The following is a 15,649-nucleotide window of genomic DNA, read 5'->3' on the forward strand; positions in this document are numbered from 1 at the left end:
ACTAGACTGCTAACAGCAATGTGACAGGTGAAGCTAGAGCAGCCATTTACAATTGGGCAATATATATATATATATATGTACAGAATGGACCATTTTAATCAATTCACGCGAATATCTCGAAAATTGAGTTTAATAGATAAAATGATCTTAAATGATCTTAAATGATCTTTTCAAGGCCAGATTAATATGATCGATGTTTTCTTAAATGGAAGCCCCATTTTTTATTGCATATTCTTGTAGCTTATCTCGAGAGTTTTTCAAAACACTATAATAAAGTATTTTTTCATTAAGTACTTTTTGAGTTATTTTATATTTTAATCTGACATATTTTGATATAAAAAACAAAATATCTCGTAAAATATTTAGTTTTCGATAATCTTACCGTAATACTTTTATATATAGAATAATGAGACAAATCAATTAGTGCAAAAGAAACAAATAATTATTTAAAAAAATATATTGTAAATAATTACATACTTTTTCTTAAAAACAATTATTTTTATATATTATAGCATATTTACTGGGGGTTCAATTTTGTCTGTTTATCCATCCAACCAGGCTGTCAATCAATTTTTATCTTTGAAGAATAAGCTCTATTCATATGAAAGTGTTGATTTATAAATATTTAATAACACATAGAAATAATTAGTTTTTAAAAAAAGAAGAGAAACAGGTTATATGTACTTACTAAAAAAATTTATATTTCTTCCTTTAGAATATCTACTTGAACAGCCAAGTATACTACAAATCATTAGCATTTTTATTCTTATATGTATACTATACAGGGTATTCCGGAATAATCTTCCGTCTGTAAAATGACGTATTCCTGATACAATTCTAAGACGATTTTTCCTTTACCAAAATTTGAATTGTAGCGTTTTTGAGTTATAAGCAAAAATAGTTAGCAAATCACGCATCGAGTACAAAAGGCAGGCAGGAGCGGCGCGGCGCGCCGCAGCTCCGACGTGTGCTTACCACCGCATGAGTCGCTAACTATTTTATCTTATAACACAAGTACGTGTGTGTGTGTGTATAAATGTCTCTTCCTCCTTCTCTCTTTCCCATCCTCTCTCTCTGCCCCTCCCCCTCTCTATCTCTCTCTCTCCCTCCTCCCTCTCTCCCTCTCTCATCCTCTCTCCCTCTTCCCCCCCCCCTCTCTCTCTCTCGATGATCGACTCTAGCTTCACATGTTCTTATATAAAATATAGCCGTATTAGCAGCCTAGTATATTATAGAAGTCTGTGAGTTTAATGCAGAATTTAATATTGGCCCGTAGTCAAACGTTCTTTCCATTACATCGATTTTTAAACAAAATTTTGTAACACAATTTCGTGTGACTATATCATTAACTATTGAATTAAATAATGTAAAACTTGCATCACATGTTGAGTATTGAGTTGTAAATAACCCTCTAAACTGACAGCACAAGCGGATCAAACGTTCGGAAATGCGAAGCAAGTCTCAAAACTTAATTGTTCGACAGTGTATATATATATATATATGAGAGAGAGAGAGAGGGAGAGAGAGAAAAAGAGGAAGATTATTAACATATTTGACGCAGGTTGTAATTCGACCAGATAAATATTTTGAAAACACTTTAAATATCTTGCAACACTTGACTCGAGTTGAACAAGATCGTCTTGGAAACAATGTCAATAAAACTGTATGGAATACTGCTCCAGCGATCGTAAACGCTTATTACAGTCGCAACAAGAATCAGATAAGTCAGTTTAACTTCATTTAAGAAAGTATTTGCATGTTCTTTATTTTTCTCACGTTTTTTTCACGTTTTTCTCACATATATTAAGAAAGAAAAATTAATCCTCTTAAAAATTATTCAAACTTCTATTCTCTCTCTCTGTCCTTTTTCTTAGTGTTTCCAGCGGGCATACTACAGCCTCCTTTTTATCACAGATTTTTTCCACGAAGTTTAAATTATGGCGGAATTGGCGTCGTAATTGGACATGAGATTACTCATGGATTTGATGACAAAGGTAGATTGTTCGACAAGGATGGGAATCTTCATAGGTGGTGGAAAGACGAAGCAATCAATGGTTTTCACCGAAGAGCGCAATGCCTTATCGGTAGAGAAAAATAAAACAAATTTTTTTTAGCTAATAGAAACATGCGGATAAGATAGCGATTATACATGTTTTTGGTTGGTCTTGTAATCAATGTTCTTTCTCACAGATCAATATGCACGTTATACCATAACGGAAGTTGAAATGCAGATAGATGGCGTTAATACGCAGGGGGAAAATATTGCCGATAATGGCGGTATTAAACAAGCGTTCAGAGTAATTTCATAGGATTCCGCTTTTGAAAATCTTTAACAAAAAAAGGTTCAAATTTTTCAAACTAAGATATAAATATATTTTTTTGCAGGCATATGAGAGATGGTTACACTTGAATGAAGAAGAAGACGAGACATTACCCGGAATGAGTGCGACAGGTAAACAATTATTCTTTTTGAATTTTGCTCAAGTTTGGTGCGGTTCAATGCGTCCAGAGGCAACTAGAAATAAGCTAAAAACAGCTGTACATTCGCCTGGTAAATTTCGAGTGATCGGTACGCTTTGTAATTCCAAAGATTTTGCTCAAGTGTTTAATTGCCCTCATGGTTCTCCAATGAACCCTGTAAACAAATGCTCGGTATGGTAAAGCATAATAGTAATAATAATAATAATAAGATATATATATATATATATATATATATATATATATATATATATATAACGTCAGTATATCCGTCAGTATATATATATATATATATATATACTGACGGAAATTGAAATCACAATACTAAGAAGGAATTATGCTGAGTGAATGAAAATTATACACAATGTTTGTTTACATAAGTATTTACTTTCATTAAAATTATATTATTTTTTTAATTATATATATTATTTATTTATTTATTTATATTTCATTATTTTACATACATACATACATATTATATATTATATATATATATATATATATGCATACATACATACATATATATATATAACAGTTTGCATTGATCTACACTATGTGACACAATTTATCTCGATTACAGTTCGTACACAATGAAACGTAGCCACAATATAACTACACAGTAGTATCACTGAGCTGTCGGTATACTTTTGATGTAATTGGTCCAAGCCATATGACCCAGCACCATATTGAAAATTGTATGCTTAAATTTGACATACATACATACGTATATATATATATAAGGTTATTAAAGGAAGGTTAAGTTATAATCCCGGACCACCCATAATGCAATGCAAAGAATCGATGTGTGCGCAGTCGCTATTAAAAAGAGATGCTAAATAAAATAGATTGTTATTGATTCTCGCGGCCTTTTGCAATGCATCATGAGTTGCTCGTTGGTATACATCATCGACATATAATGTTGGACGGAGCATGCGGCAAAATTTTTTTGTTCTTTCATATCGAGCGACTTAGAAAGAGAGAATGTGATATGTGGGCACGGATCTCTCATTTTATTCTCGTTTCATTGGTTGAATTTTGTCTAAGGAGAAGAGGAACAGTACCGTATTCTTATAAGTGTTAGGAACATCCTTAATCTACTTATAGGTGTATATTAACATAACATATAAAAGTGATATTATTATACCATATACGTTACAAATAATTAGTAATATGGTTTCTGCCTGTTTATTGTGCAAAACGAGTGAATTAGACAAAGATGTATACAATTTTGAAATGCCTCATAATCCTATAGTTCCATAAGCCGCTACTACCCACACATCGTCTTATCTCTTTCTGTCTGTCAACACGATTTCGGTTCCATGCTTCATCCAGTACTATATGCCGACGATATACATAGTATCAATAGTATGACTAAAGGCACATAAAAAAACTTAAGCAGTAAGACTTAAGATGTAAGCGAATTGACCAATCACGGTCGAACAGTAAGGTAGCTATATTGAAACGTAAGCTACGCCGAAAATTCCGTATGGTTGAAATTCTTAAGTCTTAAGTCTTACTGCTTAAGTTTTTTTATGTGCTCGAGCCTTTAATTTTCCTTTATATAGGGTGTCCCAAAGCACACTTGACAATGCTCGTAAGCAGATAAAGCACAGTAAACTGAGTAAAAAAGTCCTGTAACATTTTTTTCTATAACGCTTAATAAAGGAATTATTATTGAGTAAAGTCTGGCCAATCAACGCAGATCTTTAGCTGCGCATCTGGTAGTGTGCGTGAGCGCTCCGTCGCTACGACGACGTATACTACCCGGCGGGCGGCTCACCAACGTGCGTCCGGCTAAAAGTCGGCACTGATTGGCCAGACTTTACTTAATAATAACTCCTTTATTAAGTGTTATAGGAAAAAATTATACAGGGGACTTTTCTGTTCAGTTTACTGTGCTCTACCTGCTCACGAGCGTCGTCAAGGATGCTTTGGGACACCTTATATAACCTTACATATATACATGCTATAGACATAGGCTGCGTTCCGATATTCACTGCCAGTACTGAAAATCTATAGTTTACGCGTCACACGTGCATTATAGATTTTCAGTACTAGTAGTGAATATCGGAACGCAGCCATAGTAAGTATAGACTGTTTATGAGATAGTGGAGGATGTCTTTCACAACGAAAAGGATAGAATGTAGATAATATGCATAGACATAGTAAGTATAGATTGTTTATGAAATAGTGAAGGATGTCCTCCTCAACGAAAAGGACAAACTGTGAATTGAGTTTAGGTGCCTATCTCTTTCTAGCGCAGAATAATGGGGGAAACATAGCAGCGTCACATCGCCGCGCATACTAAGGGCCTGTTCCACTTAGCGATCGCAATGCTCACGGTATCATTTCATCTTTTTTGTTCACCGAAAGTTAAACAAAGACAGATAATGCGAGCGTTGCGGTCGTTAAGTGGAACGCGCCCTAATACGCCCACTAGAAAAAGACAGACATCCATACTTTTCATGCTTTTCTTTTCTCTGTGAAGGACATTTCAACTTATGGTTAGGCTACCTCGTAAGTAGTCTATGCTTATTATAGAATTTGTTCGCGTTGCTTGAACTTTTTGCACTCAGCATCTTTGCTTTCACTCTCTTCAACATCCGAATATATATTTATTTCGTTTTAAGTGCAAAAATATTTGGGAATTTCAAGCAACGCGAGCAAATTTTATGTCTATGATACAGGCTGCGTTCCGATATTCACTGCCAGTACTAAAAATCTATAGTTTAAGTACATTATAGATTTTCAGTACTGGCACTGAATATCAGAACGCAGCCACATACGCACATAGGCACTGTGTTATCAATTGGGTGACCAATGCATACGTACTAAAAATTTGGTCTCACACATAGAACAAAAATGACACTACTGTGTAATTATACTGTGACGTAGGTAAAATTAAATGGACTTTTAATTCATCTAAAAAAGTCTCTAGCAATTTCTAAATATATAAAACAGAAAAAGAATATCGAGTAGATGCGTTTAACATATTTTATACATTATTCTAAAATATATATAATTAAAACGAAAAGACTACATGAACTTTATTAAGATAAACTTATATGAAAGAGAATAAAAATGTATCATTTTTATACAGAACATTGGATAAAGCAAATTGCAATAAATATGAGAAGCAGCTTCACAATCATAGAAATCGTTATAGATTATTTTTCAATTTATACAGAGTAAGGCATCTAAATCAGGCCACCTGAATAAACCAACTGCTTTTCTTCTTCTATCGGAAGCATCTCCTCCACGCTTCTATCTACAAAAAAAGCTATTGACATCAGATATTATTCCCCTTGAAACCAAACAATTGATCCGATGCATTTTTTCTATCGCGAAAGCAGCCGAGTTATTCAGGTGGCCTGTTTTAGATGCCTCACTCTGTATATAAGAATTTCTTTTAAAGGTCGACAGGAGAGACAATAAAGATTTCTCGCGGGAAGCCGTGAATTACGGATGCTGTTTTTTTCGTATTACGGCCAAAATACAAAGAAAATTATATTATAACAGAAATATTGTAATCAGTAAGATCATAAGATTGGCGCTGAAGAGCTATTTTTTGAAAAAAAGAGTTAAAATAATATTTCTTTAGTTGACAAACAAGGTACGGTTCATGGCGGATAAAGTGCAGTTGGCCATGAGCTGCTGTATTTTATTAATTATAAATTTTTTGAGAGCCAAAATGCAAAATCCGGCTTTTTAGCGTCAATCTAGGCTTTGTAAAAAATTTAGCAAAAAAAAAAAGAAGAAATATACCTTCTTCGAGGCTACATACGAGAAAAACGAATATCACTACAGCTATATCCGGGAAAAAATAGCTCATATATAATTATATATAAGGCATTATACTGTCCCGCAACGTGAAACTATCCACACTGAAACTGTGTATTCTTTTTGTTATTCTAACAATAAGTCAAAAAGTCTTAATACAGATATGCCCTAAAATCGATTATTTCAAAGTTATAGCGAAGAAACAAAATTGCATAAAATAAGAACAATGTTATTTATTAAAGATAATATTATTTATTGATAATTAAACAATAATTAAACGATAATTAAACAATAATTTACTTTATAAACTACTTTATAAATTGTTCAAAGTGACTACCATTTTGGTCTACACACACTTCTGCTCTTTGAATTATTGATGTAGAACGCAAAAGAAGTTTCGCATCGTTACGTATATTATTACAAGCGTCTGTTATTTTATTTAATAATTGCTGCCGATTGACTGGCTTATCCGCATAGACTAGAGATTTCATGTCCCGCCACAAAAAATAATCCAGAGGAGATAGATCGAGAGATCTTGCAGACCAATTTATTGGACCTCCCCGACCAATCCACCGCTCAAGAAATTTTTCATTTAGATATCTCGTAACAATTCTGCTAAAGTGAAGTGGTGCTCTATCTTGTTGAAACTACATTTGTGTTCTGATGTTTAAAGGCAGATCTTCAAGAAGTTCGGGCAACTGTTCTTGTAATAAATGCAAGTATCGTTCAGCATTTAAATGATCTTCAATAATGATGGGCCCTATTAGATGATTACCGATTATACCGCACCAGATATTCACTGAAAATCGATTTTGAAAATGTGTTTTAGTAATAGCATGAGGATTTTCTTCTCATGGTGACCAAACGTGTGAGTTTCTATTATTTGTAATACCGTCTCTCCTAAAAGTAGCTTCGTAAATAAAATTTTTGTATGTATTTGCCGATTTCTTAAAAGCCAGTGACAAAAATTGACGCGTGCAGGATAATCATTTGGTTGAAGAGCTTGAACATTCATAAAATGAAATAGGTATAAATCGTAATCACGCAGTATTTTCCAAATTGTTGTTTTAGACGTTAATTTGCGCCGAAAGTCTTCTGATACTAATAGTAAGAGTTCTGTCTACCGTTGCTAATACAGCATCCTTAACTTGACGATGTCGCCTTAATGGTCTGTCAATATTTTTATTTGGGATCTTACCAGTAAATTTAATGCTTCGGTGGACATTACTAAAAACTCTTCTATCTGGTACTCTATTAGGAAACCGGTGATACTCTGTTACTGCTGCGGGTGCGTTACCATTACAGAAACCATAAATAAAATGAATATCGGCATATTCTTCATTGGAAAATGTACTCATGATTGGTAGGTAAGAGAAATTTCTAAATTATGTTTATGCGATGTTTTTACTTAAAACGACAGTCAATTTATTAATATTATCTTGTATGACAAGTGTGGAACTATGTCGCACATGAAGTTGCCGCATTCGCTTCAGTTTATGCGGCAACTTCATGCGCGATGTAGTTCGTTGTCTTCCGCACATGCCATACATACAATATTTTTTGTAATGCCTGTTATTTCCGCACTACTAGTGCGGTAAGGTAAGTCATAAAAGTGCTTTTCTCGCATTAGTGTGAGAAATAACTACTTTTGCATTTTTTCGCTATAACTTCGAAACAAGCGACTTTAGGGCATATGTGTATGGTATTAAGACTTTTTGACTTAAAATGATACAAAAAATACACAGTTTCAGTGTGGACATCACGTTGCGGGACACTCTGTATATAATTATATATGAAATATGTTCATATATAAATATATATAAATATATATTATATATAATTATATATGATTATATATAATTATGTATAATCGTATCCTAGGTAGCAAGGTGTTGTCATTATGACATCGTTTTTTAGTCACTGGTTACGTCAAATTCACTTTTGAAATGACGTAAAAGTGACGTTAAAATAACAACATTTGTCTAATATAAGATGATATATAAAATTGTATAAAATATATATATATATATATATATATATATATATATATATATATATATATATATGTATTTATATAAATCATATTTATTACATTTGTAATTCCATTAATATATTTTATAATAATTTTATGTTTATTATTCTATTATACAGGGTGTCATAACCCACCCATACACTCCTTTTCTTTCAAAAACAAATCATTTTAGAGAAAAACGTTTTCAACAAAAATTGTATGGTTTTGAGGGGAACATAAGATGGTGTCATTGGTTTGTCCTTGGATAGCATCGTTAAGGTCAAGTCAAGGACACCTTTAATTTCTTAAATGGAACCCCCTATTTTTCATTATATATTCTTGTAGCTTATCTCGAAAGCTTTCTAAAACACTATAATAAAGTATTTTTTCATTAAGTACTTTTTAAGTTATTTTATATCCTTATCTGACATATTTTGATATAAAAAATAAAATATTTCGTAAAATATTCAGTTTTCAATAATATTATCGTAATACTTTTATGTACAGAATAATGAGACAAATCAATTAGTGCCAAAAAAAACAAATAATTATTTAAAAACACACATTGTAAATAATTTTCATAAAAACAATTATTTTTTTATACTAGTTGATTTGTCTCGTTATTCTGTACATAAAAGTATTATGGTAAGATTATCGAAAACTGAATATTTTACGAAATATTTTATTTTTTATATCAAAATATGTCAGATTAAAATACAAAATAACTCAAAAAGTACTTAATGAAAAAATACTTTATTATAGTGTTTTGGAAAGCTCTCGACATAAGCTATAAGAATATGCAATAAAAAATAGGGGGTTCCATTTAAGAAATTAAAGATGTCCTTGACTTGACCTTAACAATGCCATCCAAGGTCAAACCAATGACACCATCTTATGTTACCCTTAAAACCATACAAGTTTTGTTCAAAACGTTTCTCTCTAAAATGCTTAGTTTTTGAAAGAAAAGGGGTATACGGGTCTAGGACACTCTATATACGGGCCATTTTTTTCCGGAATATATATATATATTCCGGAAAAAATGGCCCATATATAATTATACATAATTATATATGAAATGTGCTCATATATAAATTTTATATATAATTATATATAAATATATATAATCTTATATACGGTTATATATAACAATATATAACATCATACAGGATTATATTTAACTATATATATATATATCATATGATAATTATATATATATAATCATATATAATTATATATAATCATATATATTTGTATATAGGGTGTTTCAGAACAACCTTCCATCCTTAAAATGACGTATTCCTGATACGATTCTAAGACGATTTTTCCTTTACCAAAATTTGAATTGAAGCGTAATTTTTGAGTTATAAGCAAAAATAGTTAGCAAATCACGCGTCGAGTACAGAAGGCAGGCAGGAGCGGTGCAACGCGCCACAGCTGACCGTCCGATGCGTGATTACCACCGCATGAGTCGCTAACTATTTTACCTTATAACATAAAATTATGCTTTAAATAAAATTTTGGTAAAGAAGAAAATGTCTTAGAATTACGTCAGAAATACGTATTTAAAATAACGTCACTTTAGCGAAAGTTGTTCCGGATCACCGCTCGTCGAACGCTGCGATCAGCTGATTGCTACACGCGATGTGTGTATGGTGGAGTGTGTGCGTAAAAGAAAGAAAGAGACAGAATGAGAGACAGAGAGGAAGAGGAAGGGAAGGAGGGAGAGACATTTATACATGCGCGTACGCATACACTTTGTTTCTTGCTCTCTTTCTCTCTTTTACACAACATTCATAATACTCATAATACTTACGTAATGCGAAGGTTTTAGAAGATCGTTCGTCTTATTTCGCGTCAATCACGGGCCAGGCGCACGTCGCAACTTGCACAGTACATATCGCGTTTCTCGCATCGCTAGGCAACGTAACAATGTGGTCGGACAGTCTCCGCGGTCCGTCGCTAAATAATAACCGTGCAGCAGTTAACAACAATACATAGCATGAAGATTTGCTACGCTGTGAGTGAACAGGTGAGTGAGTGAGTGCGTGAATGAGTAACTGAATGAGAGGGTGTATGAGTGTTGTATAAAAGAGAGAAAGAGAGCGAGAAAAAAAATGTATGCGTACGTGCGTACGTGTATACAGGGTGATTCAAAACAATCTTCTGCCCTTACAATGTCATATACTTGACAGTATTCTAAGACGATTTTTTCTTTGCCAAAATTTTTTCCGAGGCTTAATTTTTAAATTATAAGGCGAAATAGTTAACGAATTACGGGCCGCGTACGTGAGGCAGGGGCGGCACAACTCATCGTCCGATGCTGGGGATTACGTGAGGCGCTCGCTGCGATCAACTGTTTGCTACATGCGATGGAGTGTATGTGTGAGAGAGAACGTATACACACACATACACTTTCTCTCTCTCTCTCTCCCACTCCCTCTCCCTCTCTCTCTCCCTTTTACACCCACCGCATGTAGCAAACAGCTGATCGCACACACACGCTCTCTCTCTCTCTCTCTCTCTCTCTCTCTCTCTCTCACTGATTCTTACCTTTTATGTAGTAATTCGTTGCCCTCATACAACTCAATAAGTAATACTTCCGTGTGATACAACGAGTAACTAGCAAACTTTTTTTCACTCACAAATTGTACCACTTATCGAACTTTTACGAATTAATCGCATTGTGTCTCGTGATTTTTGCTCTTTGACAAGCGATGCATGCTCGTGCCCAGTTATTGCAGTCACGTTGTATCCCTGGCCATATGTAGCGTTGTGCGACGAGTTTTGCCTTTGATCCCTGGGTGAGCCAATCCATGCAGGTATTTGAATACTTGCCGTCTATATGATTGGATCACGAATGGGTGAGAGGTAGGCGTCGATGTGTCGCAGTTCAAGTATGCCATCGTTCCGGGTATTGGAATTCTTCCCAGTTTTAATCCCGTTTCTTCCTGTAGCATAGATCGGAGTTCCTCGTCTTCTTCTTGTGATTTCGCGAGCTCTTCGTGGTCCACGGCCATTTGTATCTCTCCTAGCCGGGATAGTGCGTCTGCTACGACGTTTTCCTTCCCCGCTAGATGTCGTATGTCGGTCGTGAATTGGCTGATGAAATCGAGTTGACGTGCTTGGCGTGGCGAGCTGCGCAGCGAGTCTTGATCAAATGAGTAGATTATTGGCTTGTGATCGCTATATACTGTGAATTTTCTTTCCTCTAGCATATGCCGAAAGTGTCTTATGGCTATATATACTGCTAGGAGTTCGCGGTCGTATGGACTGTACTTTTGCTGTGCTGGGTTGCATTTCTTGCTCATGAATGCAAGTGGTTGCCATCCCTGTTTGCTTTTCTGCTGTATCACTACTCCGAGTGCAGTATCTGAAGCGTCAGTTGTAAGTGTTAGCTCTGCTCCCGGATCTGGATGCGCCAATAACGTTGCTTGTGCTAAGCTGTCCTTGCATCTCTCGAACGCCTTCTCGAGTGTGGCTGTCCATTCGATTGGTGCGTTGTTTTTTGTTTTTGGTCCATTTAGAACGTCGTTCAGTATGGCCTGGTCTTCTGCTGCTCTTGGTACGAAACATCTATAGAAGTTTATAGTGCCCAGGAATTGCCTCATCTGTTTCACCGTGCTTGGTTTGTGGAAGTTTCGTATGGTTTCCACTTTTTCTGGTAGTGGTTGTGTTTCATTTGCTGACACGAGATAGCCGAGGAATTTTACTTCCTTCTTTCCGAATACGCATTTTGCCGGGTTTATCTTAATGCCGTAGCTGTTTAATCGCTCAAACAATTGTTTTAAGTGGTTTTTGTGCTTGTTTTCTGAACGTGAAGCTATCAAGATATCGTCGATATATGCATAGCAATAATCGAGTCCGTGTATCACCTCGTTTATAAATCTTTGGAACGTTTGTGCGGCGTTGCGTAGTCCAAAAGGCATGTACAAGAATTCATAGAGTCCGAAGGGTGTAGTAATGGCTGTCTTCGGAATATCCCGCTCGTGTACAGAGATCTGGTTGTACGCGCGCACGAGGTCAATCGTGGTAAATACTTTCCCATGGAGAGTTTGTGAGAAGTCTTCTATGTGCGGTATTGGGTAACGGTCCGGTACCGTGCGTGCGTTGAGCTTTCTGTAGCCTCCACATGGTCTCCATGTGTAATGGTGATGTTCACGGGCTTTTCGATGGGCGGATTATGTCTTCCTGCCTTAGCAGGTCGAATTCGGCTTTGGCTATTTTCAGTTTATCTGGTGCTAGCCTGCGAGATCGGCATGTTTCTGGTTGCCCATTTGTAGTCTTGATGTAGTGAACGGTGTTATGTTTGACTCTCGTTTGATTGCTGTTCGACTGTGTAATCCCCGGGTATTTTTGAAGGATGTCCTGGTATTCGTTGCCCTCTGTTACTGCCTTTACGGGGAGCGTCTTGTTACTGCTTGCCGTCCCTCCGCAGGCGAGCCCGGTTGCTCCGTCCAACAATTTTTTTGTTTCGGATATCCGGCAGGAGGTGGTAGTAACACAGGAAATCTGAGCCTATGATCGGGTGAGTTACGTTGGCGATGATAAAGCGCCATGAGAATGCTCTTCTGAGTCCAAAGTCGGGTTGTAAAGTTACTGTCCCGTACGTGTTGATGGTTGATCCATTCGCCGCGAAAAGTTGATATGCTTCGGTTTGCTGTCGCTTTCCTGCTTTGGAGTACGGGTACACGCAGACGTCTGATCCGGTATCGATGAGGTATTTTATTCTCGTAGTATGGTCTGTCATGAATAAGCGGCGAGGTTCGGGGCTGTTATCGCCACCATCAACGATTGCCGCCGTCGTTTTCCTGTTTGTAGGCACAGGGCTTCGTGCATTTTTCGGCTTTGCTGCCGAAGCGCCGGTGGTAAAAACATACTCCCTCTTGTCGAGGGGTTCTATCCCTCGTCCTGCTCCTCGATCGCTTTCGCTGTCTCCCTCTGGAGCGGTTACGGGTTTTATCCTTAGCCATTCTTCGCGCCAGACCGGTCATTTCGGTAGTGAGGGCGGCGACTTGTTGACGTAGGGCCTCCATCTGTGCTTCTCATGCGGGTGGCCTTCTGTAGTGCTGTGGTTGCCAATATCAGTGACCTGCTTCCGACTTCGTGTATGTGATCGGCCTGTTCAGCTACGTCCTCCAACTTGTCTTGGGTGCGCGTAATTAGGATAGCTTGCATTTGTGTGGGAAGCCGTCCCAACCAGAGGGTGCGTAGAAGGTCATCTGGTACCGTTGTTCCGGCTAGCGTGCTTAGGTGGCGTAGGAAGTGTGATGGTTTCCTGCCGCCTAATTCTTCGTGTTCTAAGAGCTGTCGTATCCGCTGTTCGTGAGATACTGACAGCCGCTGTATTAACGCTCTCTTGATGATTTCGTATTTCTGGTGGGCTGGCGGATGCGTGATGATGTCCTTCACCTCTCGTGCTTGTTCTGGTTCCATCCGCGATATCACTTGCGCGAATTTGATGCCATCGTCCGTGATGTTGCTGAGGGTGAGTTGTCCCTCTAGTTGAGCGAACCATAGCTCGGGTTCGTCGGACCAAAACGGGGGTATCCGCACGGCTATCCGGTTGACTGCCGTGTCTTCGTCGTCCAGCAGGACGGTGGCGTTTGCGTCTTTCGGCATCTTTCCTTTCAGATCACGTCGGGGTCACCAATTTGTGGGTTGTTTGTATACGGAAGCGCGCTCGCTTCCTTCGCTCCACTATACGCAAAGGGAAGATGTCGCTGGACGGGATGCCGTCAATGACCACTCGTATTTACTATGTACAAAAATATATTTCTATTTTATATACAGTTGAGAGGTATATACAAGTTTTAATTTTGGTTTGATTTTTGGTTGGCCCTGAAAAGGGCCGGTTGTGCGCTGGTGTTTGCGCCCTACTGCAGACGTTCACGCCACTGGAGCGGCGGATCCGTCGAGGTGTTTCGTGATGGACCCCACCTCGTACGGAGCGCCGGAGGAGTCCCGGGTGGAGTGTAACTCTTTTTGGGCAGCGGCGGTGCGTCTGTCTGCGTCGTGGAAGAGCGTATGGCTTCCTCCCAGTCTGAGAGGTCCGACTGTGTGGACCGTTCGCAGGTGGTAGTGTTGGTAACTTGCGTCGCCTTCTCAAAAGTAGAGGCGAGAGACTGCGTCCCCCGGTGTATCCTGCAGGCCGGGGCAATCTGCGTTTCCTGGTCGGTACGCTCATTGGCCGCTGGCGATAGTGGCAGCGGTGGCAGCGGTGACAGGCGTGGAGGGTAGCTCCAGCCGTAGGTAGGCGACATGTAGCGCCTAACCCTGACGTCCCACGTCAACAGGAAGTTCCTGCCCGGACGAGTGAAGCGCACCGGCAATAGCTCCAGAGGCTGCAGTTTCCACTCCCAGCTGATATGTCGGCGAGTGGAAGCGCTAGTCGGTGGCTCCGCAGAAGATCCGGTCCGTAATATAGGCCCGGGTGAAGTGGGCGGCGGAAGTGGACGTGGACGTTTCTCTAGATGCGCTTTCTTACGGCTATGCAAGTTATGGAGGTTATATACGGACGGACCCGAATTCCGTCCACCGTCGCTAGCTTTCGTCTACTAAACGAGAGAACTCCTCTTTAGCAGCGAGAGCCGCGACTGGTGATATCGATCGGCTCACCATCTTATATACTCTTACTCGTTGGATCTCACTTCCTGGCACCGACTCTCGGCTGCCGCCGCGTCGCGGCAAGCTCTCGTAGTTTGTCGAGCTTGCACGTGTTCAGCGCGTGAATCTGGGCGCGCGCGCTTGCCGCCATTTTACAAGGGGCGCATGTTGATTCCGCGTGCCCGTACTTTTGTGGTGGTTATTCGCCACAGATACATACATATTATATGTTATATATAATCAGATATATTTGTATATAATTATATATGGGCAAATTTTCTGGAATGCAATCATGTTGTATATATAGTTATATATAATTCTGTATGATGTTATATATAACCGTATATGAGATTATGAGATTACAGGTGTCCCCAATTTAAATGGGAAAATTTCAGTAGCATGTAGGAGACCGAAAAACTAAGACAGAAAGTCCTTTAGAGATTTGTTCGTTTTTGCTCCATTGTGGAGAAAATCATAAAAAACACAAAACAAGTTTTCGTTTTTTTACTTATTTATGTACATTTTATTTATATTATTATCTATTTAATGCAGATATTGTTCAAAATGTTGCCCTCTTGCAGCACTGACCTCATTAATTGCAGCTAGACATTGTTCTAGTGATATTTGGTACACTGCATCTATGATTTGGTCTCTTAATTGCTCTCTTGAATTGATTGGCACCGTAAAGGATAACATCAAGTGTTTACATATGTAAGGAACCTTGAAGCAGAAAGTTTATTCGGTGCCAATCAATTCAAGAGAGCAACTAACAATGAG

At 38.0% G+C, this 15,649-nt stretch overlaps 2 protein-coding genes across 4 annotated transcripts; one reads left to right on the plus strand and one right to left on the minus strand.

Annotated features, from left to right (window-relative positions):
• The first annotated feature begins 648 nt into the window (after positions 1–648).
• On the plus strand, positions 649–15,199 carry LOC138941574 (neprilysin-4-like). 3 transcript variants are annotated; one of them, XM_070311395.1, is made up of 5 exons: positions 649–1,724; positions 1,915–2,084; positions 2,191–2,297; positions 2,386–2,452; positions 14,152–15,199. In XM_070311395.1, exons 1-5 carry the CDS (start codon positions 1,666–1,668, stop codon positions 14,346–14,348), a joined length of 600 nt encoding a protein of 199 aa, XP_070167496.1. In that variant the 5' UTR covers positions 649–1,665; the 3' UTR covers positions 14,349–15,199. The 3 variants fall into 3 exon arrangements, with proteins under 3 accessions (XP_070167496.1, XP_070167495.1, XP_070167497.1); XM_070311394.1 differs by lacking the exon at positions 14,152–15,199 and having other exon boundaries at positions 669–1,724; positions 2,386–2,696; XM_070311396.1 differs by lacking the exon at positions 14,152–15,199 and having other exon boundaries at positions 670–1,724; positions 1,875–2,084; positions 2,386–2,696.
• Positions 13,054–13,888, minus strand: LOC138941590 (uncharacterized). The gene is made up of 2 exons (XM_070311421.1): positions 13,363–13,888; positions 13,054–13,307 (listed from the first exon to the last, which is right to left on the minus strand). The coding sequence occupies exons 1-2, from the start codon at positions 13,886–13,888 to the stop codon at positions 13,054–13,056; spliced, it is 780 nt and encodes a 259-aa protein (XP_070167522.1).
• Positions 15,200–15,649: the final 450 nt, after the last annotated feature.

The sequence above is a fragment of the Polyergus mexicanus genome, unplaced genomic scaffold (assembly GCF_030449975.1).
Source record: "Polyergus mexicanus isolate NDT 795.1 unplaced genomic scaffold, iyPolMexi1.0 SCAF_19, whole genome shotgun sequence".
NCBI lineage: Eukaryota > Metazoa > Arthropoda > Insecta > Hymenoptera > Formicidae > Polyergus > Polyergus mexicanus.

Coding starts and splice junctions, on each gene's coding strand:
- LOC138941574 (XM_070311394.1), top strand. CDS start 1,666: ATGGAATACTGCTCCAGCGATCGTAAACGCTTATTACAGTCGCAACAA. Junction 2,085..2,190: donor AAGAGCGCAATGCCTTATCG/GTAGAGAAAAAT, acceptor TCTTTCTCACAG/ATCAATATGCACGTTATACC. Junction 2,298..2,385: donor GTATTAAACAAGCGTTCAGA/GTAATTTCATAG, acceptor ATTTTTTTGCAG/GCATATGAGAGATGGTTACA.
- LOC138941590 (XM_070311421.1), bottom strand. CDS start 13,888: ATGCCGAAAGACGCAAACGCCACCGTCCTGCTGGACGACGAAGACACG. Junction 13,308..13,362: donor TCACATACACGAAGTCGGAA/GCAGGTCACTGA, acceptor CCGCATGAGAAG/CACAGATGGAGGCCCTACGT.